This window comes from Hippocampus zosterae, chromosome 3, assembly GCF_025434085.1.
Source record: "Hippocampus zosterae strain Florida chromosome 3, ASM2543408v3, whole genome shotgun sequence".
In the NCBI taxonomy this organism is placed as follows: Eukaryota; Metazoa; Chordata; class Actinopteri; order Syngnathiformes; family Syngnathidae; genus Hippocampus; species Hippocampus zosterae.
In genome coordinates this window covers 16,582,501-16,606,442 of record NC_067453.1, presented here as the reverse complement: position 1 = coordinate 16,606,442, position 23,942 = coordinate 16,582,501, and the positions used below count along the sequence as shown (strand labels likewise).

The following is a 23,942-nucleotide window of genomic DNA, read 5'->3' as shown; positions in this document are numbered from 1 at the left end:
TTTTCAAACACTTTTCCTTGAGGGGAATAATGGAGTATCAAAGTTAAAATGTGAGCAACATAGAATCTTTGGGGCGGCCCGGTAGTCCAGTGGTTAGCACGTGGGCTTCACAGTGCAGAGGTACCGGGTTCGATTCCAGCTCCGGCCTCCCTGTGTGGAGTTTGCATGTTCTCCCCGGGCCTGCGTGGGTTTTCTCCGGGTGCTCCGGTTTCCTCCCACATTCCAAAAACATGCGTGGCAGGCTGATTGAACACTCTAAATTGTCCCTAGGTGTGATTGTGAGTGCGAATGTTTGTTCGTTTCTGTGTGCCCTACGATTGGCTGGCAACCGATTCAGGGTGTCCCCCGCCTACTGCCCGAAGACAGCTGGGATAGGCTCCAGCACCCCCCGCGACCCTAATGAGGATCAAGCGGCTCGGAAGATGAATGAATAGAATCTTTGTTAACCATACAGTTGATGGTTTGAGGATGAGGGTTAACATTTCAATGTGTCATGCAAAGTGTGAAAAGATGGACAGACTCCAAATATGTACTGGTGGTGCTGGAGTCTTGTCACATAATTTTTGTTGGGGCTCCTCCTTCACTTGGACTCAGCATCACATGCAAGCCAAAGAAAAAGCTAATCACACACTCGAGGTTCACCCTTTGATGCTTGCTGAGCTGCAATCCGGGGGAATGTTGCGATTTAACAAGCTTTTACCACTGTGTCCGTTCATGGAGATCCTCATGTCATTGTGTTGGTGGGGTTTTTTTTTGCAGAAACTCGAGAGGACCGCACCAAAAGACTGTTTAGACATTACACTGTGGGCTCCTATGACAACTTCACCTCATACAGGTAGGTCCGTGCTAACTTGTGCTGGTCCTGCCCAAAACTTCTATAAGAGAGAAGTCAGTCTCCCTGGAGTGTGTCGCCGGACAACAAATTGTCTTTTGTAATTGACTGCCACCCGAAAGCAACAAGCTGCCACTGCACAGATGAAATATTTGGGGCCTTTTTTTCTTTTTAAAGCGTACCACCACAGTGGATCTCAACTAAAACAATCAGAATCCTTTTGAAGTGTAGCGTTGATTTACTTTAATTTATTAACCATCATGTTAAGTCGCAGCTTAACTTTAAAGTAAAAAAGTAAATAAAAATAAAAATATCCAGATTTTGCCCTGCGATTGGCTGGCAACCGATTCAGGGTGTCCCCCGCCTACTGCCCGGAGACAGCTGGGATAGGCTCCAGCACCCCCCGCGACCCTAGTGAGGATCAAGCGGTTAGGAAGATGAATGAATGAATGAATGAATGAATATCCAGATTTTTTAAAGCATTTAAAAAAGGATCAAATTAGCAATTAATGTATTGTAATTTTGATTATCTACAGTAAATTGATAAAATACATAACCCTAGAAAAAATAGGATATTAGTGCAAACTTATTTGTGATTTTTATTTTGGAATTGATAGGTTTGTTTGAGTATAAATGAACAGTTTTGGTTGATTCGGTTTTCTGCTGACAACACTACTCCCAAAATCCAAATATAAATGTTTTCACTTATACAGAACATGGAAAAAGGTCAAAATATTTAAAAAATATCCAGTGATTCCCCCCCACCCCTCTTGTTCCCACTGCTGCATACTGTATGTGTCGTATCGTAGGTTTTCTTTTTGTTTGTGCAAAACCTCCCCATATATCGGCTTTTCATAGTCATTGGGGTGTGAACCTCGGTGGGCCCTGGACTGGTCGCCAGGTCATATTTAGACATGAGCAATAACACATTTCCATGCATAGACTGGTCACCAGAACTGAATCAGACCACCTGTCATAAAAACATGAAGAGACCATTGATGAAATGCTTTAATGCCTTTCCTTCTCAGGGAGCTCTTGGCGCGTTAACCATAATAAGCATCCTATCTCTTTGTTTGTTTTTTTAAAGAAAATCTGTTTCATTACTTAAATTTAGAAAAAAATGACAAAAACGTTTGCAACTAGTAAAAAAACAATAATAACAAGTTATGTCATTGTATTTTTTTATTTTAATTTTTTTACAGTGTGTGCCTTTAATAGAGCCCTGGGTGAATTGAAGCCTATACAAGCTGACTTTACATGAGAGGCTAGATAAACCCTGGACTGGTCTCCAGTCAGGGCGCATTTCAATTTGGAATGTCCAATTCACCAAACATATGTTTTTGGAATGTGCGAGGAAGCCTAGTGAGAAAAGGCACCATAGAAAAGGGATATAGTATCAAAAGGTTTCACCAGAATATGGCACAAAGTATACCACTGAGAAATGACAGCCATTTTGTGTGACGCGACCAAATTATTGCAGTGGTGTACCAAGGCAGAATCATTAAAATTCTTTCATGGCTTGTCAGCATAACTCTATGAATTTGTCCCAGTTGTCATCTCTAAAGCTGACAATAATACAAAAATACATTTTCACTCTTTTAGTTTGGAGGCAAATACAATAGGTGGCAATTTCAATTGCAGAGTGGCAGTTTTAATGTGACTTTCCCACACGACGGCCTTTTCGAGTTTCTAAATGTCATTTGTGTCGCCAGAGTTCCAGGTTTTATGGAGTTTCCCATCAGCATGCACCGTACACTTGACAGTCGACAACCATGCATATTCAATATGTCAATGTGCCCATCACCTAGAGGCGGAAAGCCTGATACTGCGTGATCTGAACTACATGTTCAGGGCCAAAGAAATCACATTCTAAAGGGCTTATATACACTGTATATATACAAATATATGCTCAGCCCTTTATGTGCCCAAACACGCTAGTTTCAACTTCCCTCTTCACTTCCAGATCAAAATGAAGTTTTTACGTTTTTTTCGCTGAGCTACCGGACACCACGCTATTAAAATAAAGGGCCCTAGTTTTTCTTTTAATATCGGATTTTTATGTTCTTTTCTGCATGAATGCACTTGAATTAAAGGTTGGATATTCCTCCTTATTTTAATTTTGGTCATATATTTTTTAACTAAAAATGTAATGTATGGCGGGCGGTGTGCGAGTAAATCATTTTTCGGAAAATACACAAACTAATTATAGCTAATAAACCTTATTAAAGCTAGCTGAATTTAAAAAAGCAAAATATCATGGAAAATGTCCAAGTATGATAACTGATGAACAGCAGCATTTTAAGCCAACTCGAGACATTTGACAAAAACGAGCTGACTCCAAAGGTGTGCAACCGCATTAGTTGAGTTGTTTATTTTCACGTCCATCGGCATTTAAACAGGAGTATGTTGACTTTTCCTTTCCATTGATGATGGGAAATCGAATGCCTTTCTTTACTCTGCGTTATTAAATCATTAAGCGAGTGAAACCCAAAAGTCAGTCCAAGATGTCACTGGCCAGTGGAGAGCGGCCAGAACCAGCATTATGTGCTCCCTCTAACGTGTTCCAGTTAAGAGGCATACAGCAGCAATCGGAGCCGACTGGAGATGTTTGATGGAGGACGAGTTGACTCCTAACCCACCGGAGACATACGTAGGAGGTCTCCACACTTCAAATTTCAAACAAAAGAAGCCTTTTGGATTCAATGTGAAACATCTTCGGCAACCAATAATCCATAGTCGCCTCAATTCAACCATTGCGGATTGTCTATTTTGCTGGCCAGACAACATTTGATCAATTCCCATCAAGACCAACCTTTTATAAATTCCTGCCTCACTCCCATTAAATAAATTAACACCAATCGAATCCCTGCAATTTTGACCATGAAATATAGAATGCCTGTGGCCTCCCTCTTGCAGAAAGGTTTGTTTCCGATCAGCCGTTTGCACCAGCACCAGCTCTGTGTTGTCTTGGTAAGTCCTGAAAGCCAAGTGATGTGATGCTAAGGGAACGGGAAAGCGAGCGCAATGGTGAATGGCTCATTTTACAAGCTTCTACTAAAACGTTTGCTTTGATGTTTGGAGTGGCCGCAACCTTACCTAGCCAGGTGTGTTGAGTTTGCATTGCAAGGGTATCTGACGCTGAGTGTTTGATGGATTTTATGTTCTGATGACTTTTTACTTCTTCTTCCTCCATTAAAAAATACATGTATATTAGAAATTGTACTTATCCCCTCGAAAATAAGGTCTGGGGCGTCTTAATAGCATCTGGCTCAACTGTTTTCTGGGTTTGCTCATGTGACATTCGCAACGTGAGCCTGTAGCCATTTTGACATCATTTTCATTCAACACAAGGGGGCCTTCGCTGCATATAATGTCAACCTTCTCGGATGGCTGAAAACAGGTGGATTCATCAGAATGTCGTGTTTAGACTAGAGGCGGTATACTGAGCATATTATTGCAAATAATATTTTGGACGTTTTAATTTGTTATGCTTTAAGTGTGCAGTCCTCCATCAAATGTCAACAAGTGGAATTTCCTCTGTCATTAGCATCACTTCTGAGGCTCTCGTGTCTGTCACTTCAATGGCGGACGATTGATTGACCCTTAAAATACTACTGAGCCGCACTTCAGTCAGAACTGCTATTTGCCAGTGTGTGTGTGTGTGTGTGTGTGTGTGTGTGTGTGTGCGTGCGCGCGCGCGTGCCTGCGTGTGTGGTTCCTAAGTCAAACTTTGTTTTTCATCTGTTCTCTTCCAAGTGATTACATCATCGAGGAGAAGAATGCGGTCTTACAGAAGAAAGAAAATGAGGGCTTTGGTTTTGTCCTGCGTGGAGCAAAAGGTGAGCATTATTACTCCTGTTGTAGATTTTAGAGTTATTTGCTGGAGAGGGAATGGGGCTGTGCCAGTGGCCCAGTGTTTAACACATCCGCCTCACAGTTCGGAGGCTGGGGCTTCAAATGCAGGCTCCGCCTTCCTGTGTGGTCCATATTTTGGTTGGGTGGTTTGGGAGAAAAGAAAGAAGCATGGAATGAACATGCAAAATCCACACAGAAGGGTCTTGAGCCCAGAACGTTCAACTGTTAGACAGATGTAATCTCCACAAGGGCACTGTACTGTGAACGCATCATATGAGTCAGTAGCAGCTTTGGTCAAAAACGTTTCTGCCAACTCGCTGTCCCATCTGCTGCTCACACATGGCGCTCGCATTTGGTCGACACCTCTCCTCTCACTCTCTCTCTCATCATTTCCTTTCCTCCTCCCTCTCCCACTTGCACCTACTCTTCATCTTCCTTGGCAACCTCTACGTACATGATCCTCTCCACCTATTCCATCAGTGTGTTTTACTCATTTCACGCATGTGCCCTGTTCCCCTAACTGCCCCAACTCCATCCCCATCTTGCTTGGGGGGGCTTCAGAGGAAGGTTATGGCAACCACCGCTGAGGTACCTGGGTGGGAGTCGACTTTTACTTCTCTATCATTCACTACCAGTCGAGCTGTCTTTTATTGTCCAATGAAACACACACATACAGTAGCGATGCGGTCCACTTAGTGTGGGCTCAGAAAAAAGTCACGTCAATGACTGTTGGATATGCGCCACAGGATTTAATCGTGTGTGTGTGTGTTTTCAAACATGACATATCATCATATCTTGTCGCGCCAGTACTGGATCCATTGCTTGGCAGCATCACTAGTGTCGAAGAGGTCTTGATCTGTGCAGGTGGGCCCCAGTTCAAAATCCCGAAGAATGTGCTCCATTGTTTGTACTGGGTGGCCACGCGGACACTCACTGCTGAGTGAGAGTCCCCATTTATAGGTGTTATTCCCAGTCTTGCCTACTCTGGTTCTTGCTCTATTTAATGTCACCCAGTTCTTTCTTGAGAAGGCAGTTCCACTTGGAAGATGTTTTTTGGGCTTTGGATTGCACCATTTAGTGCAGAACTGTCCCATTCTCTCCATTTTTCGAGCCTGTGGTGTGTTGACTGCTCAGGATCTAAATTTTGGACGGTCATAAAGCTCTTTCTGGTCTTCAGTCTTCTTATTGAGTCACTATGACCATAGAGGGGGTGTCTTGTGTCATTTTCTTGACTATGCTTTTGTGTCCTTGCATGAATGTCTCTACGTATGTGTGGTTGTGCGATGCCCGCCAATCTGTAGAGTGCTGGAAGTGGTGTTGGTTTTAGTGTGCCAGTAATTATTCTGCATGTGTTGTTCAGCTCAGGATCTATTTTGTGAGCATGACACGATCTTGCCCATGCTGCTGAGCAATATTCAGCAGTAGAGTAGCATAGTGCTAGAGCTGTTGTTCTCAGAGTTTTAGGATCTGTTCCCCAGTTAGAGTTAGCAAGTTTAGCTAAGAGGTTGTTTCTTGTGGTGACTTTTGACTTGAGTTTCCTTAAATGTTCTGCGAAGGAGAGTGTTCGATCTAATGTGACTCCAAGATAGACGAGATAGTCAACATGCTCAAGTCTCTCATTATTCCAGTGGATGCTTCATTTTCTATTTGCCTGGAGGTTATTTAGGTGGAATACACACACCTGCGTCTTTCCTGGATTGGCATTAAGTGAGTTTTGTTTATAATACTCTGTTAGATGTTGAAGAGCAGCTGATAGTCTCCTTTCGGTGGTTTCAAATGAGCGCGATTGGGTGGCAATACACAAATCATCGGCATATATAAATCTTCTGATGTTTTCAAACTCTGGCTGGTCATTTGTGTTGATGTTAAAAAGTACTGGAGCCAGAACAGAGCCTTGTGGGAGAACATTTTTTGTGTTCGATATCTACTTTTCTTGCCATCCATTTCTACAAAGAAGCGTCTGTTTGTAAGAAGTGATTGTATGATTTTCACAATCGTTGTATTATGAACAGCTTTGGCAAGTTTCAGGAGAAGAATTCTGTGATTTACTGTGGCGTATGCAGCAGTCAGGTCTACAAAAACTGCACCAGTAATTTGCTTGGCCTCAAAACCATCCTCGATGTACTGAGTGAGGTTTAATATTTGGCTACAGCATGATCGCCCTGGACGAAATCCAGCCTGGTCTGGCGATAGTTGTTGTTCCACTGTAGGGTACATTCAGGCCATTATCATTCGTTCATATAATTTGTAGAGGGTGCATAGGAGCGAAATAGGACGATAGCTTTTTTTATTCTCTGGGTCTTTACCGGGTTTTAGCAGGGCCACGACTCTTGATCTTCGCCATATCTTCGGGATCTTTAGGCTTGCTGCACAGTTGTTGAAGAGAGCAAGTATTCATGATCTGTTCTTTGTACCGAAGTGCTGAATTATTTCCGTTGTAATATCATCGAGTCCTGCTGCTTTGCCAGGTTTTGGGTTTTACATGACATAGTATGCAGTTTTACTCCTCACCAAATAATCCAGAACACTAGAAAGAAACAGGGCAGCATGGTAGTCTGGTGAATTTGAATCTCGGTGCCGGCACTCTTGTGCGTAGTTTCCATGGTCTCCCCGTGTGTAGATGGAAACTGCATCTTCCTCTCACAATCCCAAACTAAACATGTTAGGTTCGTTGAAGACTTGAAACTGTGACCCGACAATACAGAAAGAGTCTCAAGTTGTGCAGGTACAGTAGATTTCGAGATGCATGGCAATAATGGTTGAGTTGATCAAAGTTCCTCCTCTGTTGTCGATTAAAAGTTTTATTTTCATAAAAGGAACTTTCAGAAGTGTTCAAAAGTTTGATTTTCTAAAAGGTACTCCACAAAGAAGTGTGTAATTATCTCAAAATATTGATTATACACAAATACTCATTTTATAATTCTTAATTACAAGATATGAAGTGACTGGGAATCCGTCAGGTTTTCCATAAACAATTTCCAGGAAGTTCAAGTTGTGCAATCGGTGCACATCTCAAAAGGGGTGTGTCATATCCTATTCCTTTATATATCAGTATAAATAATGTTGTGAGTACATTAGTAATGATGTCATAAGTGGCATTGATGTCAGTTGAAATCTGAGCTCAATCGTTTTGTCTAACTTTGAGGGTAATGATGCCCAAATTTAGATTGATTGCTAAATCCTTTTATTTGTTTGCTTAGCCGAGACGCCCATCGAAGAGTTCACTCCGACCCCAGCGTTCCCCGCTTTGCAGTATCTGGAGTCTGTGGATGTGGAGGGTGTGGCCTGGAGGGCCGGACTGAGGACAGGAGACTTTCTTATTGAGGTAATCGTGAGCACATACACAAATATTCATCTTTTATATCTTGACTTTACAGTTGCATTTGTTCCATGGCCATACTCGCCCCTGTAAAGTAGAATCTCATTAGCAATGCCATTTTTCTGTCAAAAAAAATATTTATAACTACCACGATATAGGTGCAAGCTTTGTGAAGTCATCTACAGTGTTTGATTTTATGTGTTAGCATTAAGCTCGCAAACTTTCATTAGACAAAGTAATGTGATTTGGTTAAATACAAACTGCCTATTTGTGTAATTCCTTTTGTTCTCCGTTTAATTTTAGACTAAACTTGAAATTGGAGTGTCAGTTAGCAGTTTAAAGCAAGCACACTTGTCCTCTAATTTGAATAACTCTTGGCTGTCTGCCAAACTGCGCCATGTGTACAAGGACCAGAGTAGACACGATCTGCTTCCTCTCAGCTCTTATTTACTTTCTTAGGACCTTTGGAAAAAGCTCACTGGTAAGGCATATTTTTAATTGCAACACAGAGTAAAAAAAACATGTTGTAACTTGAAAACCTGATCAGTTAAATTGAGTTCATACTGTATCAAAATGGCAGCAACAATGACGTGTGTGGCACCCATCAGGTGAACGGTGTGAACGTGGTGAAGGTCGGCCACAAGCAAGTCGTATCGTTGATCCGGCAAGGAGGCAACAGTCTGCTGATGAAGGTGGTGTCGGTCACGCGCAAGCCAGAGTCGGAGGAAGTTGTCCGCAAGAAAGGTAAACACCACTAAACATTAGAGAGGAAACACAAAATCCCTTCACACTGAAATTTGACGGGAGAGGACTGTGAAACGCTCCCTGTGAGGTTGCGGAATCAGTTACTTTTTTTTCTATAGGTGCCTTGTGATTGACTGGTGACGAGTCAAAGCAGTTAACCCTGCCTCTCACCCAAATTCAGGTGTCAAAAAGACATTCCAACGAGAGCTGTTCGCAAATCTTGAAAATGGATGATTGGGGAGATGCTAATGCCAATGACTGTTAAGCAAAGCGATAATTCCTTCATTATCGACTATTACGATGTTCTCGGAAGCTCCTCAGATACGTTTTGAGACTTTCCTGTAAACTCCTCTTGTACAGTCATGAAATGCACACAGAAACACACTAAGTGTTCTTGCACCTCTGCATCTTTGATTCTCCTTGCCACTGTTGTCATGGCAACTGCACGGCATGTTTGGAATTCAGCATTCCATTATAGCAACAGGCTCTCTCTACCTCTGGGAGCGGTCTCTCTCTCTCTCTCTCTCTCTCTCTCTCTCTCTCTCTCTCTCTCTCTCTCTCTTTGTCTCTCTCATGCTGTCTCTCTCTCTCTCTCTCTCTCTCTCTCTCTCTCTCTCTTTCTCTCTTTCTCTCTCTTTATTTACTTATTGATTTTTCGAACCCTCCTCTATCTCCACTTCACCACGATCTACACACATGCAGAATCGTCAAAGACCAGGACTGTTGATTGGACTTCTGCACCATATGAAGGATAGTTGTATTTTATCATTTTTATTTATTTTTTATTCACTGAAGGACTGCACTTTTTGTATGGATGCTGCAGTTTTTTTGTTTTTTGTTTTTTTTTTCCCTCGGGTCTTAGTAAACTTCCTGCATTTAGGAACTATCTTGCACACCTGAGGTGCTTGAATATACATTTTAAAGTCAGCGAGATTGCAACCTTGCATGTTTGGAGATGGATTACAAAATTCCCAAAAGTGTGGAGGTGTGATGTCTGGTAATGGCTGCCTCTTTAGCTGTTAAACCATTGTCCTTTCTCCATCTGTTAACGCAGATGTCGTTTTGTTCTCCAAGGGCCTGATTTGCTCAAGGGCTGCACATGCAAAAACAGGAGCAAATTTGATTGCCCACACCAATAGATGTGAAAGCTGATCATCTAACCAGGCGCACCCAGTATTTTATCTGACAAACAGACAGAATTGTTGCACAGTTGAATTTTACGTGCTATGTGAGAAGTTGATGCAAATAGTCTACGAATTTAGCATGTCCAATGTAATTGATCGAATTTGAGACAAGTTGTGGTGGATTTTTGTGTGTTTCTAAATACGAAAGGTAAATGTGTGAAAGGCAAATGCAAACTGGCACCGTAAACATGGCTACGTTGCCGCAACAATGGGCAAAATGAGACGCACCAGGCACAATAGATCCTTTCCAATCGTGCGCTGTTTTTGAAATGACAGAAATAAAAAGTGTTCTGACATATTGTCTACTCAGCAATGCAATTTTGAAGTGTCTGGGTGATCAAAGGGCTGATTTGAAGTAATTCAAAGAATGAGTCATGCCATATCACTTATGACAAAACTCCTTTCAACTTTGCCTTTCTGTGCATCCGGCTCATTTCAGCACAGGGCAGCAATTGGTGGCCTCCCACGACAGTTTTTTGGGGTGTGCTGGTCCAAGTTTTAAATCAAAGAAAGTATGGCTTTTGTGTCGTTGCTGTCCTCCACAACATTTTTGGATCGATAGATTTCATTTCTGCCACTCAGTTTTAATTTAGTTTCCCTGTACCACTAACTCTTCCAATTTCATCAGCTGGCACATTGTTTTGCACCAGTAGTACTCTCACAAATTGTTCATGGTGAAAACCAGCGGGGAAGGGACTCAAAGCGTGAAAGACAGTCGTGTTGATACGTTTCACTTCGCATCCATGGACTAAATTTTCCCTTGATGTGATGTTACGTTCGGGAGTGACCGAGAAAGAACACCTCCCGACTAATCAAGCTCGACGGCATGACGTTGGGCTTCCAGCATAGGACCTTGTCCAAATCGGATACGATGAAAACAAAGGCGACTTCGACATGGGCCGGCCATCTACGGGAGGGACGGAGGGCACTGAGCCGCAAAGCCAAAGACTTTCCATCACGGTCTTCAACGTCATGCCTTTTCTCCACAGCGCCGCCACCTCCCAAAAGAGCACCCAGCACCACGCTCACGCTGCGCTCCAAGTCCATGACGGCCGAGCTGGAAGAATTGGGTGAGTTCTGGAATTTTTGGATGTATGCTCTCTATGGCAAGCCATATGAGCATTTGTTCAATATGCTTCATACGCACGATGATGCTATTTGTCCATACAGTAATGCAGTGCAGGTATGGAAAACACACCACAAGTCTTTTCGCTAGAGTGTCCTAGTTTTTCTCTTATTGCGCTGAATTGTCTTACTCGTGAAGTCAAAGAGTGAACTCGTAGACGGACGTTAGGGTAGATATCACATACATTGTATAAATGCTCAAACGGCGTCCCAGACTCCTCCTGTTTTCTGCTTTTTTTTCCCACTAACTTTGACAATAGTTACTTCTCTTGCCTTGTTCGTGTGCTTTTTCTCTCCTCTGCTGACGCTTTCATTGTCAACAAAGCTTCTGCTCGGAGGAGAAGAGGAGGTGAGTCTGAGGCAAGAGACTCAGATGTTTTCTCACTGCTCTCTCCATTTTGTGGGGCAAGGAAACATTGCCGCTGTTGTGCGAAAACCATGTATGTCCATTTTTTACACTAATGTGGTTTTCGAGTGTAGGACATTCCATTAAAGTAGATTTTTTTTTAAAAAAAGGACAAAAATGGACATGTTTTTCTCAGGACATCAGCGATATTTACCTCATTATAATATTTTAGTATAGTTGATTACAACTGAACTGTACTTGACAAATGTACTGTGCAGGATTTGAAACCACTGTAACACAGTTCGAATATTTCATTCAGTCATTCTGTCATATACAACTAGAGGGAGCCGGTGTACCACACTTGGCAAATCACCACATTACAAAATTCCATGCCATTCGTCATATCATCATTTGTGTTCTCTATTGTATTTAGAAGTTTAAAAACAAATGATGTGCCGGTTGTCTCCTCGTGTGTCTCATTGCTTTCTTACCTGACTTAGTTCCGGCTTATTTGTCTTCTTAACAGAGAGACTCGACGAAATGTTGGCTTCCCAGGAGTCCATGTTGCGTTCTCATCCCCCGGAGGCAGATTACCGAGCAGCCACCGTCAAACAGCGGCCCACCAGCAGGAGAATAACACCAGCAGAGATCAGTGTGAGTGCACCTATTCAAAGATCAGCACCTCGTTATAAACACATCATGAATCACATTTCAATGTTTTGTTGGGGTCTGGCTGCAGTCACTGTTTGAACGTCAAGGGATGACACTACATGGAGGTTTTCATCCAGCCATGGAGAGCGGTCATATGGCACTACCTAAGGGGATGTCCAGGACCAAGTCATTTGGTAAAACAATCACCTATCCTGTTCCTGCTACTATCCATTACAACAGTGAATTCCCAACCACAAAAAGTGTTCCGTGACAAATCATGAGGTGTAGCGCAGGATATTATCATACTTCACATAACTGGTCTGAAAATGATCAATCTTTATCTATTGTCGGTGACATACATTAACAGACAAAATGATGAAATTCTCTTCCAGTAGGCAGCAGTTGTATTTTAGCTCATCTATGGCATTTCGCATGACATGTTAACATTAAGCTAGCAGACATTAGCTTAACAAAATGATATGGTTGGTTGGACTGAACATTTTGGTATTTAATTATTCATTCATTCATTCATCTTCCGTTCCGCTTGATCCTCACTAGGGTCGCGGGGGGTGCTGGAGCCCATCCAAGCCGTCTCTGGGCAGTAGGCGGGGGACACCCTGAATCGGTTGCCAGCCAATCGCAGGGCACACATAGACGAACAACCATCCACGCTCACACTCACACCTAGGGACAATTTAGAGTGTTCAATCAGCCTGCCATGCATATTTTTGGAATGTGGGAGGAAACCGGAGCACCCGGAGAAAACCCACGCAGGCCCGGGGAGAACATGCAAACTCCACACAGGGAGGCCGGAGCTGGAATCGAACCCGGTACCTCTGCACTATGAAGCCGACGTGCTAACCACTGGACTACCGGGCCGCCCGGTATTTAATTATGCAATGTTTAATTCTCTTTTTTGAGATGTTCTGTTCCGTTTGTGTCAAAGTTCCGATGGTTTCTAATAACCTCAACATCTATGCTGATTTTCCGTTAGGCTATCAATTTCTTTTCTTGTGGTTATCATTAAACCAGTGGACATTCATTCAACAAAATGTTTTGGTTTGGTTGTACACTTTGGTGTTTAAATATAATTTGAACAAATCTAATTGCAGTACTGTATATTGAATTATACACTCTTTTGTTTCATTTGTTGTGTTAAGCAGGAGCTCACAGCTGATTTGTGCGGCAGATTGCTTAATACGGGGCCAGAGATGCATTTTATAAGTTTTAATCCTCCAAGTATCACAAAAAAAGATTTTGCTTGTGTGAGTCACTCACTTAATTCATGTTTAATAAAGTGTTGAATAAGTCAAACAAAGATGTAAAAAGCCTTTAAAAATTGTGCTAAAAGGATAAACTGTTGACTGTGCAAGGTGACAGTTTCACACATAGCAGGATTAAAGCGTGAAGGAGCCATGGACCTGCAGGGCTGTTTTAACAAGAGGTCTGTTTTCCTGATCTTACTGTAATCCTCGTCCTTAAATGTGGCGTGCCCTGCAGGTACCACTGAGGAGGATCGTCTCTCTGTCCTGGAAGGTGAGCACCGCTTTCCCCGCAGTTCCTCCATGACAGACAGCCTCCGAGACCACCCGCAGCCTCATCCGATCCCACCTCCTCCACAAACAGCACCTCCTCCACCTCCCTATTACCTGGACACGGGACCTCCCCCGGCTTTCTGCCCACCACCGCCCCCGTCGCGGACTCAGAGTCAGGGCCATGAAGCAGGGGGACGCTCCAGTTTTAAGCCCTCCTCCCTGGACCTGCCCTACGAGGCAACTCATCGGCAGGCCGCCCAGATAGAGAGACAGAAGAAAGCCCGCTCCATGATTATCCTGCAGGACTCGTCCCATTTACCCGTGGTACCCACAGAAATTCCCCGGCCTTCTGCTGCCACTCCTCCGGAGCGAATAAAACGGAAGGGGCGTATTATTGACAACCCCTATGCCAATGTGGGTCAATTCAGCATTGGACTGTACACACCTACCAAGCCTCAGAGGAAGAAGAGCCCCCTGGTGAAGCAATTACAGGTAAGTGGTACCTTACCTGTAAGTTTGTGAGTTGAATTGGTGTCAAAGAGCCTCTCACTCGTTTTTTCATATTGCACGCTTGAAATCCAAGACCCAGAGAAATTTTCTACAGGGGGTTGTCGGTAGTTACTCAGGGATGATGTGAATGTGGCTGGTTGTCCGTCTCTGTCCAGTGGTACCTTGACAGCCTTTGTGTGTGTGTGTGTGTGTGTTTCTCATCCAAAAATGTACTGCAATTATGACTTAACTACTTTGTTCGTTGTAGTAAACCGCATGTTGCAGGTGAGGTTGGAGGAAAGCAACTCTATTGAACTGTAAACCAACAACTGTCTGTGAAAAAAAATCATCCTTGTTGTTCCAGGTGGAGGATGCACAAGAAAAAGCTAATTTGGCCTTAGCAGCTGCCCACTCACGAGAGAGCTCACCCTCAGGACGACCCCCGCACGGCCACTCGCGCACCAGCCGTGCAGACTACTACCAGCAGCAGTTGATGGCCGAGCGGGAGCGTTTGCGGGCCCAGGGCGAGGTCATGTTTCAGGGTAAGGGCCCCTTTGCCGCCGCCATTGCCGGAGCAGTGAAAGACCGTGAGCGTCGCCTGGAAGAGCGGCGGAGATCCACTGTCTTCCTTTCTGTCGGAACGATGGAGGGGACATCCTCCGCTGGAACGGAGGTCCCCTCTCTGACTCAGTCTCACTCCGTCGATGAGCGGATACTGAGCAGAGAGCTCGGCCAGCTGCCACCTCCTGCCTTGGCCTTGAGCCCCTCACCTAGTGGGACCACCTTTATCCATCCGCTGACCGGAAAGCCCCTGGACCCCAACTCCCCTTTGGCTCTCGCGCTGGCCGCAAGGGAGAGGGCGCTGACCTCCCAGAGCCAATCCCCAACGAGCAGCCCAGAGCCACGGACTAAACAGGAGCAAGTGGGCCAAGGCGTAATATTCATTGACAGTCAGACCAAAGAGTCTCCTCATGTAGCAGGACCACCCACATCTCCTGCTTTTACATCTCAAAGCTCCAAGGGGTCCACTCCAGCTTCAGTGTTAGTCCCTCAGCCCACCAAACCTGAGTGGTCACCATCAAGTGCATCGTTCCACCAGGAGATGGAGGTTAGGATTGAGGAGAGGAAGGAGGAAAAGACGCGAGAAGATAAGAAGAGCATGTTGATCAGTATTATGGACACGTCGCAGCAGAAAACGGCAGGACTGATCATGGTCCATGCGACCAGTAATGGCCAAGCTGACAGCAGGGGTCCGGAGCAAGAACAGGCAACTCTCTCGACATCCAAAGAGCCAAGCAAGTCTCTGAGTCCACGGACTAAGTCCCCCAGTCACACAGTCTCTTTGCCTCAGCTTCAGAGTCAGCGTGCTGCCAGTCCAGCTCTAGAGAAGGGTCTGATACAGGGAAGCTCAGAGGAGGACGCGGATCCATACACGGTGACACTGCCTCCCGCCATGCTGTCCTCCAGTGACGAGGAAACACGGGAGGAGCTGCGTAAGATCGGTTTTGTACCACCACCTGATGAGTTTGCTAACGGGCTGCTAGCACAGGCTCAAGCAAAGGGTATTTTACTCTCCCAAACCAAACCTTCTGTCCCCTCACCCACCACCCCGCCAACATTCACCCCCCAAACTCCCTCAACGCCGATTACCCCAACTGTCACCCCCACCCAGCTTCAGCCTCCATCACAGCTCCCACCTCCACCCGGCGCTCCGATCAGTGCAGCAGCTGTCTCAGGGAAACCCTCGGACCCCCTGGAGCCCCGACAAGTGGGCGAGTCCGGCTCTGCAGCCGATTCAGGCGTGGAGGAGGCCGACACGCGCAGCTCCAGCGAGCGGGAGAGAGACCACCACCTCGAGACCACCAGCACTGTCTCCACAGTTTCCAGCATGTCCACGCTGTCCTCAGAAAGCGGCGAACCAGCCGACACACACACCACACACACTTCCTATGCCGACGGGCAGACTTTTGTGCTCGACAAGCCGCCAGTGCCTCCGAAGCCCCGAATCAAGTCCCACTTAGGAGGCAGTAAAGGCCCCGTCACCTTCAGGGACCCTCTGCTGAAGCAGAGTTCTGACAGTGAGCTGCTATCCCAGCAACAAGCTGCGGCCCTGGCTGCGGCGCTGGATGGAGGAGCCGGACTGCCCCTCGGCGGATCGGCCTCCGTGACAGGACTCGCACCCACCAAGCCGCGCTACCTCTTCCAGCGCCGGTCCAAGCTATGGGGGGACCCGGTGGAGCCCCGCGGGCAAGGAGTTGGCCTCGGTATTGGAAGTCTGGGCAACCTCGGCGGGCTGGTACTAGGGCTGGGTGCTGATGAAGGAGCCAAACCCTCTGTGATGGGGGAGCTCAGTTCACGACTACAGCAGCTCAATAAAGACACGCGGTCATTGGGGGAGGAACCGCTGGGGACATCACTCGACCCTGGGAGGAAGTCTCCTGTAGCAGGTGCCAGGTAAGAGGACAGATAAACGTTGGAAATCCATTTTAAAAAGTGGAGCGTCCGTTGCTTCATAGTTCCACACGTTTGCAATAAATCAAACTCAGAGCGGTTCTCCCAACAATTACTGTTGGTATATGTTTGAGTGTTGCGGGGGAATGCCTGAGAGAACAACAAAGTGCTTTTTATTTCTGCAGATGTGAGGACACCGGAGAGAGTAAACCCTAAGGTTGTAGACGCTAGGGTAAACGTTTTTGCTTTTTAAAAACACTGTTTCCTTACCAGCTTGTCAACTAATCCTGCTGAAGACAATTCCCTTATACACACTCATTTGTACACTGTTTGTTTCCTTTTGTTTAATACTGTATTTCCTCACATCGTGGCCTCCACGCTAACCGATAGCAGTGAATTGTCAGTTGTGTCGTCCACAAACCAAAGCCGATTTACATTATGAAGAACAATTGACATTAAGCTTCAAACAGAAAGTGGCCACTGAGTTTAGCATGTCAGAGAGTATCATCAGTGGGTTGCAAAAGAAATAAAGAGAGACTGGAAGAGGCACAGAAAGGAACATAAGTGCACGTCTGTGGACATTTCCCTGTATCAAGCACCTGTGATCAATATTGCCATTCAGCTTCTTGTTGAAGAACAACAAAGTGTCCAGACAGCACTGAAACATTAACCAGTTGAACATTCAAAAGTCTTCCAAAGGACAAATTACGTTGACTTGTGTACGTTATCGTACATTTTAGATTCATCCTCAAATTTAGCTGAAATCCCAAATTTTCATGGGAGTCGTGTATTGAGGGGTTGGTCTAACAAAAAAAAAAAAAAAATTAATGTGTTGTTTACGTTTTGGGGTTTAAATATGATTGAGAATACAGAGCAGGCGAGTACTTGAACGACCACGGCTGCTATGTGAAGAAATAAGGTACACGAGTTACTTTATTTGCATCACTTGATTACGTCTATTAACTAGGATTTGGATCCCTCCATGCTTTTGACCAGTTATTTAGCTTTATTACTGAAATTGTGCGTAGAAGTACCGCAACAACGGCATTCTGGTTTCTATAGAGACAGAAATGAGTTTAACAACACATGCAAATTAAGCATAGTGTTATCATTGATGCAAACAAAGAAACTGGCCCTCAGGTGTTAGTGTGTGTACACCTGAGGGCTTCACACCACACACACACACACGCACACACACACACACACACACACACACACACACACACACACACACACACACACACACAGACCTACAGGATTCCCCCCCCTCTTTTTCCCGCGCTCCACCCAAAGTTGTGGTTCAAATAATACATCGAGTGATACATCTACAGCTCCCTAGCTTGTCACTACCAAACACAAGATAGGAGCAGCAACTGTCTCATCACTGCCACCCTTCTGACACTACTATCAGTAATAACCTCCAAGGATGTATCTTCAGATGTATTTGAACATGTCTGAATTAATGGTGTGTGGTGTCTCTGCTGAAAAGCCGTCTCACAGTCTTTGCATCGACTACCAGATCGAACTTTGACCTTGTCAAAATGGCATACCATCGAGCTCCGATTTAAACAACGCAGGAGTTCCCACTGTGGTTTTAAGGTTTCATCACCAACATAGAACATCTGGGCAAAAATCTTTTCAAATGTTGTTGGACTCATCTCAGAATTGTTCAGATGTTGTCACATCATCATGATCTCATTTAAAATCCAATATGAACTCAGTCATCCGTTTTATTGTAATCTGGAAGTCAAATGAAGCTCGGTTAATAAAGAGGTTTCACCATTGGTTCAAAGTCATAAGTGACGAATTCCCCTCTTTATGTCTCTGTAAACACATATCCGGACCCTGAATCGTTGCGTACTTGCAACCAATTAACACTTTTGGATGAAAGGAGAAATGTCTTTAACAACCAAGAAGAGTCCAGTTGGCTCGATTGAACTTTTTGGAATAAATGAGTAATTCAAAAGGCAATTTATTTCTTGAAAGAATAATAAAGCTCCAAATGGCAGTGCAGTAAACCAAAACGGCTGACTCCCTGCCTAATTTCAGGCACGGATACTTGAGAATTTTTGGTCTTGTTATGAGAGACCCATCTACCCATTTTCATGTGCTGTAGTAAAAGTGATGTTGTGGACTAAATTTTATTTAGTTTTTGTTGTTGTTTTTTTTTTCCAAGGGAGGCTACTTTTGCGGCCGTCATGTTATAAAAGGCATCCAATCACAAAACAATCTCAATGGGCGTCACAGGCCCACAGATGACAAATTTCTGCCACGTTCCCCTGGTCTAAAAGTTTAAGGAATATGTCCGATTAAGTTAAATTTCTAGAGCAGTGGTATCAAACTAATTTTTGTCACGGGCCACATTCTAGTTGCCATTTTTTCCCTTGGAGGGCCATTATGACTGTGAAACCACATAAGAAGAATAATCATTTCTTCAACTCTTTAAGTGACTAATGAGGGGTTTGGTAACAGGAAAATGCTGACAAAAGCTCTCACTTATTACATATGATCATAAAATGATGTGGAGGGCAAGATTTGGCCCCCGGCCTTGAGTTTGACACCTGTGCTCTTGAGGTGATTTAAGACCCGACACCAACCGAGCGACTTGGCCTAACGCGACTAACCTGGACCTCTGCGAGCAAATTAGTTACCGAGAGAGATGCAAAAACACTACACTATATGCAATAGTGTATGTATACTCTTGGTATGGCATAGTGTCAGCTCGTTGAATCTTGACTCTTTGTTTCAAATTCAAATCAAATTCAAATTTCGAGTTGCAATAATGTAGATGTTCGGCCACTTTTGAAAACTAGTTGCAGAACCTACATACTGCACAACAGTTGAGTTCAGTTCAGTCACGTTTGGCCGTAACCACTAATATATATTACTGGATACTATTGATATTACATGATTATCATGAAAACCTGATGTGCTTAAGAAAAAAAAGACAAAGTCAGATTTGAAATCAGCACAAAAAAATAATTGGACATGTTTACTGTACTTGCATCGCTGATTAAAAAGTGTTGTCATAAAAATAACTGACCAGCGGAACTACGAAGTCAAGGTCATAGTGCATTTTAGCTTCATCTTGGAAATTTCACAAAAGTTTGTCAATAGTGTAATGAGCAAATATGGCGCTGTTGTGACTGGAAGCAGCAGTGGAGAGGACCAGCTTGTGACAAAGACCCATCATGCACACCATTACTTCCTCTTCAGTCCTCACTCGCCATGTGTCTCTTCCCTACTTCCACATACGCATCCACCTCCATGCTTTTGGGTCACGTTCAGTTCGTCTGTCCCTGACTGCCCACGCTCACGCACACAAAAAACACATCTAGGGTGAAGACAGACGAGTAGTCCTGATAGAAATTGTCAAGTGTACAAGTACTACACAAGAACAAAAGCCTTGGGACAATCCCTCATTTTCTTTTATTCATTTCAGCCTGAATGGAACAAGAGAAACCACAAAAGCATCCATAAAAGTCAAGGGACGTGTGTCCTTCCCCCAACCCCCTTGTGTGTATATCTGTGTGCCTTTCTTTGTGCAGTTGTTTGAGATGGTGAACCGTGTGCTCATTTCTCTCTCATGTGGCCCGCAAGTCAGACCGATTGGTGCTCAAACCAACTCTGCTGTCATTGTCCTGCTTCCTCAACATACTGCATACACCGGCGCACAATCATATGGTATTGATTGTACGGTAGAGCGCTGTACTTTTAACATGCTATGGGTCTGCAAACGTTTGTGCTTAAGAGCAATGTTAGATTTTTTTTCCAATTGACTGATGGGCCAAGTTATTGGGAAATGAGGTTTATTTTTTTCATGGAAAGTAAATGTTCATCGTAAAATAATTTAATCGGCGCGTGCATTATTTAACTATTATTTATTCATCAACCAATTACTTAAATGCATGTTCTACTGGTTTTACTGACATTTGTCATCGTAACATTAGGAATAATCAATTCAGCAGTTATTTAATTGTATACTGATAAAAAAGTATTGTTGTTTGTTCATAATAGATTTGTGAAACCAAAAGTTGAGACAGATGAGGAATTTATGTGTATATACCGCAGGTAATTTATGTAAAAATATGTTTGAAATAATAAAATAAATCATTCTATATATTTGATTATTTATCATTCATTGAGTTATAGTAAGCAAACCAATGATTTAAAAATGAATGGAAAATGATGCATGCACTGTATACGTAAACGTTCTTATTTAATCTATATATTTTTTATTTTGGAGAAAGCCAATAACTAGTTATTTCATTAAATGCATGAATTAAAAAAATAAGTATAAAACAGCTTATTTTGATGATCAAATATTTGTATTTTGAGAATGAAATAAAAAACACTTACTTTAGACATATGTAGGATTTCTTTTTTAATTTTATAGCATAATGTATTCTCATGTTTTATTGTTCATAGCACTGTAACACCGTGTTGACAAAAATTTAAAAAACAAGTTCTTTTACAAATAGGTTTCATTGTATTAGAATGAATCAATAAAATTATTACCTAATGAGATGCATGAAAGACAAGAATGAAAAATTAATGAATCCAGCTATTATCAAGCTGATTTTGATAATATGAATGTGCTCTCAAGTTTACATTTTATTATGAACCCTTTCATGCACCCTTTAACCTGATAACATGGTCGGCTCCCCACTATATCTGATTCGATATATTTAACTCTAATTCATTGACATAACTGAAAACATTTTAATACAAAAACATCTAAATGTATACATGTAATAAATATCACAGGACTCTTCATAAGCATAAAAACTACAGCCACTCTTAACACACACACCCCTAGCATAGCATGTCAAAGACAGCAGACGAGGTGTCCCGAGGCCGACGACATATCTGCTTAGCGGGCCGCGTCCCATGCGAGTGATGCTAACATTCTCTCCCATTGCTCTCTCTTTGCTCGCCTTGCATGTTCCGCCCCTGCTGCTCTGATCTGATTGGTCTAGAACTGACTGTGCACCCAGGAGGGCAGGACCACTGTGTAAGTGTGCATGGAGCTCATCTCATGTCCGTCGGCCCCCTGATCTTATTTTTTTGTTTGTTTGTTTTTGTATTGAGGGGGAGCGGGAGGGCAAGTGAACACCTTGTAGCAGTGTTTCCCAACCTGATTGAACCAGAGCACATATTTTATTCGACAAAACTCAACAGGAAAAAATCCTAAAAAGTATAAACACCTGTACACGCAAATGATGATGTTCTCGTGTCTGAATGTGAAATCTGGGCTAGTTTAGTTGATGACAAACTATAATTCTGTTGTATGAAGGTCAACAGGTGGATACACATTGGATACACACTGCCTTCTGGTGAAAGATGATCTCATTGCTCTGTCTGTCATTACACGTCGTTGACATAGACAGATGAATAAAGGCAGATTATTTGGCGCAAATAAGCGAAACCGGATCATGTCCTGTGTCACGCCCGATGATCACGTTAATGGCACAGGAGTTGGGAATCACTGCCTTGTAGTACACATCTCACCCATACTGTTGCCAGCCAATGAAAAAGATGTATCCTCCAGTAAATTGCAGACAACTTTTATCTGCGCTTCAGGGACGAGATACATGATTTTCATTGGTGACTGAAACCATGCAAACAACATGCATGTAACAATCACAACATCAGCACAAAAAAGTATCTCGGCTCTGCTCCTCCCTGCCTGCAACAAGCCAGACAAAAGTGTTCACACGACAACGTACCTGCAAATCATTCAACTCCAATCCGCTGTCTTTCCATTTTTGACCGAACGTAATTTGCAGCATCCTGCAATACATCACAGCCGTGAATCAATGCGAATGTAACATTCAGGCCCGAAATGAAAAATAAGTATGCTTTGTGATGCTGCTGAGTGTATAGCTGGAGCACGTTAATTACCTGGAGTCACTTGACACATTTATTTACATGCATTCCAAATCTATACTGCAGTCCAGAAAAGTAAGAAATCCATGAGGTTTTTAAGCAGAAGAATTTTCCATTTTACGCTTCACCGGTGCGTATTGAACATATTAACAAGATATTTACCTGGAATCATTTTTTTTACAGAGGGCACCACACACAGACAGGACAGATAAATCGAGCATGTCTTATGTTGTTATGGTGATGCTTCACGATAGAGTTTTACTCCTACAGTACTGAAATGCAGTCTATGTGTGGTAAAAGCACTTGGGATTATTATTTTTTTCTTTCCTCAAACTCTTACCTCGTGTAAACCGAGTCAGAATTTTAAATCGGGCAGGATAACCCCTTTCATGCACCCAGTAACCTGCTAACGTGACAAACTGTCCACTGTCGTAACCGCTGTCCCCGAATGGGTTAAAGTTCAGAACTGAGGGTGATCACTTTGTAGGGTTGCTGTGATTTTTCCGCCAGTCGCGCACCTCTGCCTTTGCACTAACCTCAACTTCTGCTGCCGAGATCAAGTTTGCACCAAGCGGTAAATATATTCTGATTGTGTAAACCTCTCTCTGATTTCTTCAAAGAAAGGAGGAGAGGAGAATTCGCAAGTACTCAATCGCAAATGGACTGTAATTTTCCACACACATGTTCCAGTTTTGTAGTCTTGATGTGACTGAATGACTTGGCCCGTTTCAAAAAAATTTAAGGCCGTCCTGGAGGACAAAGGTTTATGCTTCCTTGTCTCACTCCAGCCTGCACAAGCGTACCGAAATGTACCAAATGTACCAACATAATCGACAGCCCAAGCGAAAGGTTAGTGTCAGATATTTTGTGTAGGGGGAAAAAAATGAAGCAAACGTTACCGCTTGGTGGAAACAAGGAGATAAAAGAGGCCTGTTTCAATTTTGACCTGACCTCAAGACCTTCTGCTTTTATGTCTGCTTCTGCTTTTCTCCATCAGACTTTTCAGCAGCCTAGGTGAACTCCACACCATTTCTCAGAGAAGCTACGGCACCACGTACACTATCCGCCCCGGCAGCCGCTACCCCGTCATGCGACGCACCCCTAGCCCGGGCTCCCCCGACCGGAGTGACCCCCTCGGACGCTACCCGGGCTACTCGCCGACCACGCCCCCGCCAACCATCCTCAAATCATCCAGCCTCAGCCTACCACAAGAGCCCAAGGAGGTCCGCTTCGTGATGCGGAGCTCCAGCGCCCGCTCCCGCTCGCCGTCCCCGTCGCCCTCACACTCTCCCGGTTTGGGTTCGCCGCTGCTGGCGCTCAGACCTTTCCACCAGAAGCCTCTGCACCTGTGGAATAAGTATGACGTAGGCGACTGGCTGGAGAGCATCAACCTGGGCGAGCACCGCGCCGGCTTCCAAGAGCATGAGATCGAGGGCTCCCACCTGCCGGCCCTGACCAAGGACGACTTCGCCGAGTTGGGCGTGACACGTGTGGGTCACCGCATGAACATCGAGCGGGCACT

The 23,942-nt window shown here is 44.0% G+C and overlaps 2 protein-coding genes across 16 annotated transcripts in view; one reads left to right on the top strand and one right to left on the bottom strand.

Annotated features, from left to right (window-relative positions):
• LOC127597330 (lithostathine-1-alpha-like) overlaps positions 1 to 23,942 on the bottom strand; it is a 172,012-nt gene that overhangs the window by 68,193 nt on the left and 79,877 nt on the right. The window lies entirely within an intron of this gene.
• shank3a (SH3 and multiple ankyrin repeat domains 3a) overlaps positions 1 to 23,942 on the top strand; it is a 209,004-nt gene that overhangs the window by 183,219 nt on the left and 1,843 nt on the right. For 8 of the 15 annotated variants that reach the window (XM_052060202.1, XM_052060199.1, XM_052060198.1 and 5 more), the window contains 11 exons: positions 760 to 835; positions 4,589 to 4,671; positions 7,888 to 8,012; positions 8,615 to 8,750; positions 10,924 to 11,004; positions 11,385 to 11,408; positions 11,932 to 12,059; positions 12,145 to 12,250; positions 13,557 to 14,083; positions 14,445 to 16,534; positions 23,418 to 23,942. The exon at positions 23,418 to 23,942 is cut by the window's right edge and continues 1,843 nt beyond it. In XM_052060202.1, coding sequence (XP_051916162.1) covers positions 760 to 835; positions 4,589 to 4,671; positions 7,888 to 8,012; positions 8,615 to 8,750; positions 10,924 to 11,004; positions 11,385 to 11,408; positions 11,932 to 12,059; positions 12,145 to 12,250; positions 13,557 to 14,083; positions 14,445 to 16,534; positions 23,418 to 23,942 — 3,901 coding nt within the window. Of the gene's footprint in view, positions 1 to 759; positions 836 to 4,588; positions 4,672 to 7,887; positions 8,013 to 8,614; positions 8,751 to 10,923; positions 11,005 to 11,384; positions 11,409 to 11,931; positions 12,060 to 12,144; positions 12,251 to 13,556; positions 14,084 to 14,444; positions 16,535 to 16,716; positions 16,764 to 21,510; positions 21,546 to 23,417 lie in introns of all 15 variants that reach the window. The other 7 variants (XM_052060200.1, XM_052060201.1, XR_007961621.1 and 4 more) reach the window with 6 other exon arrangements.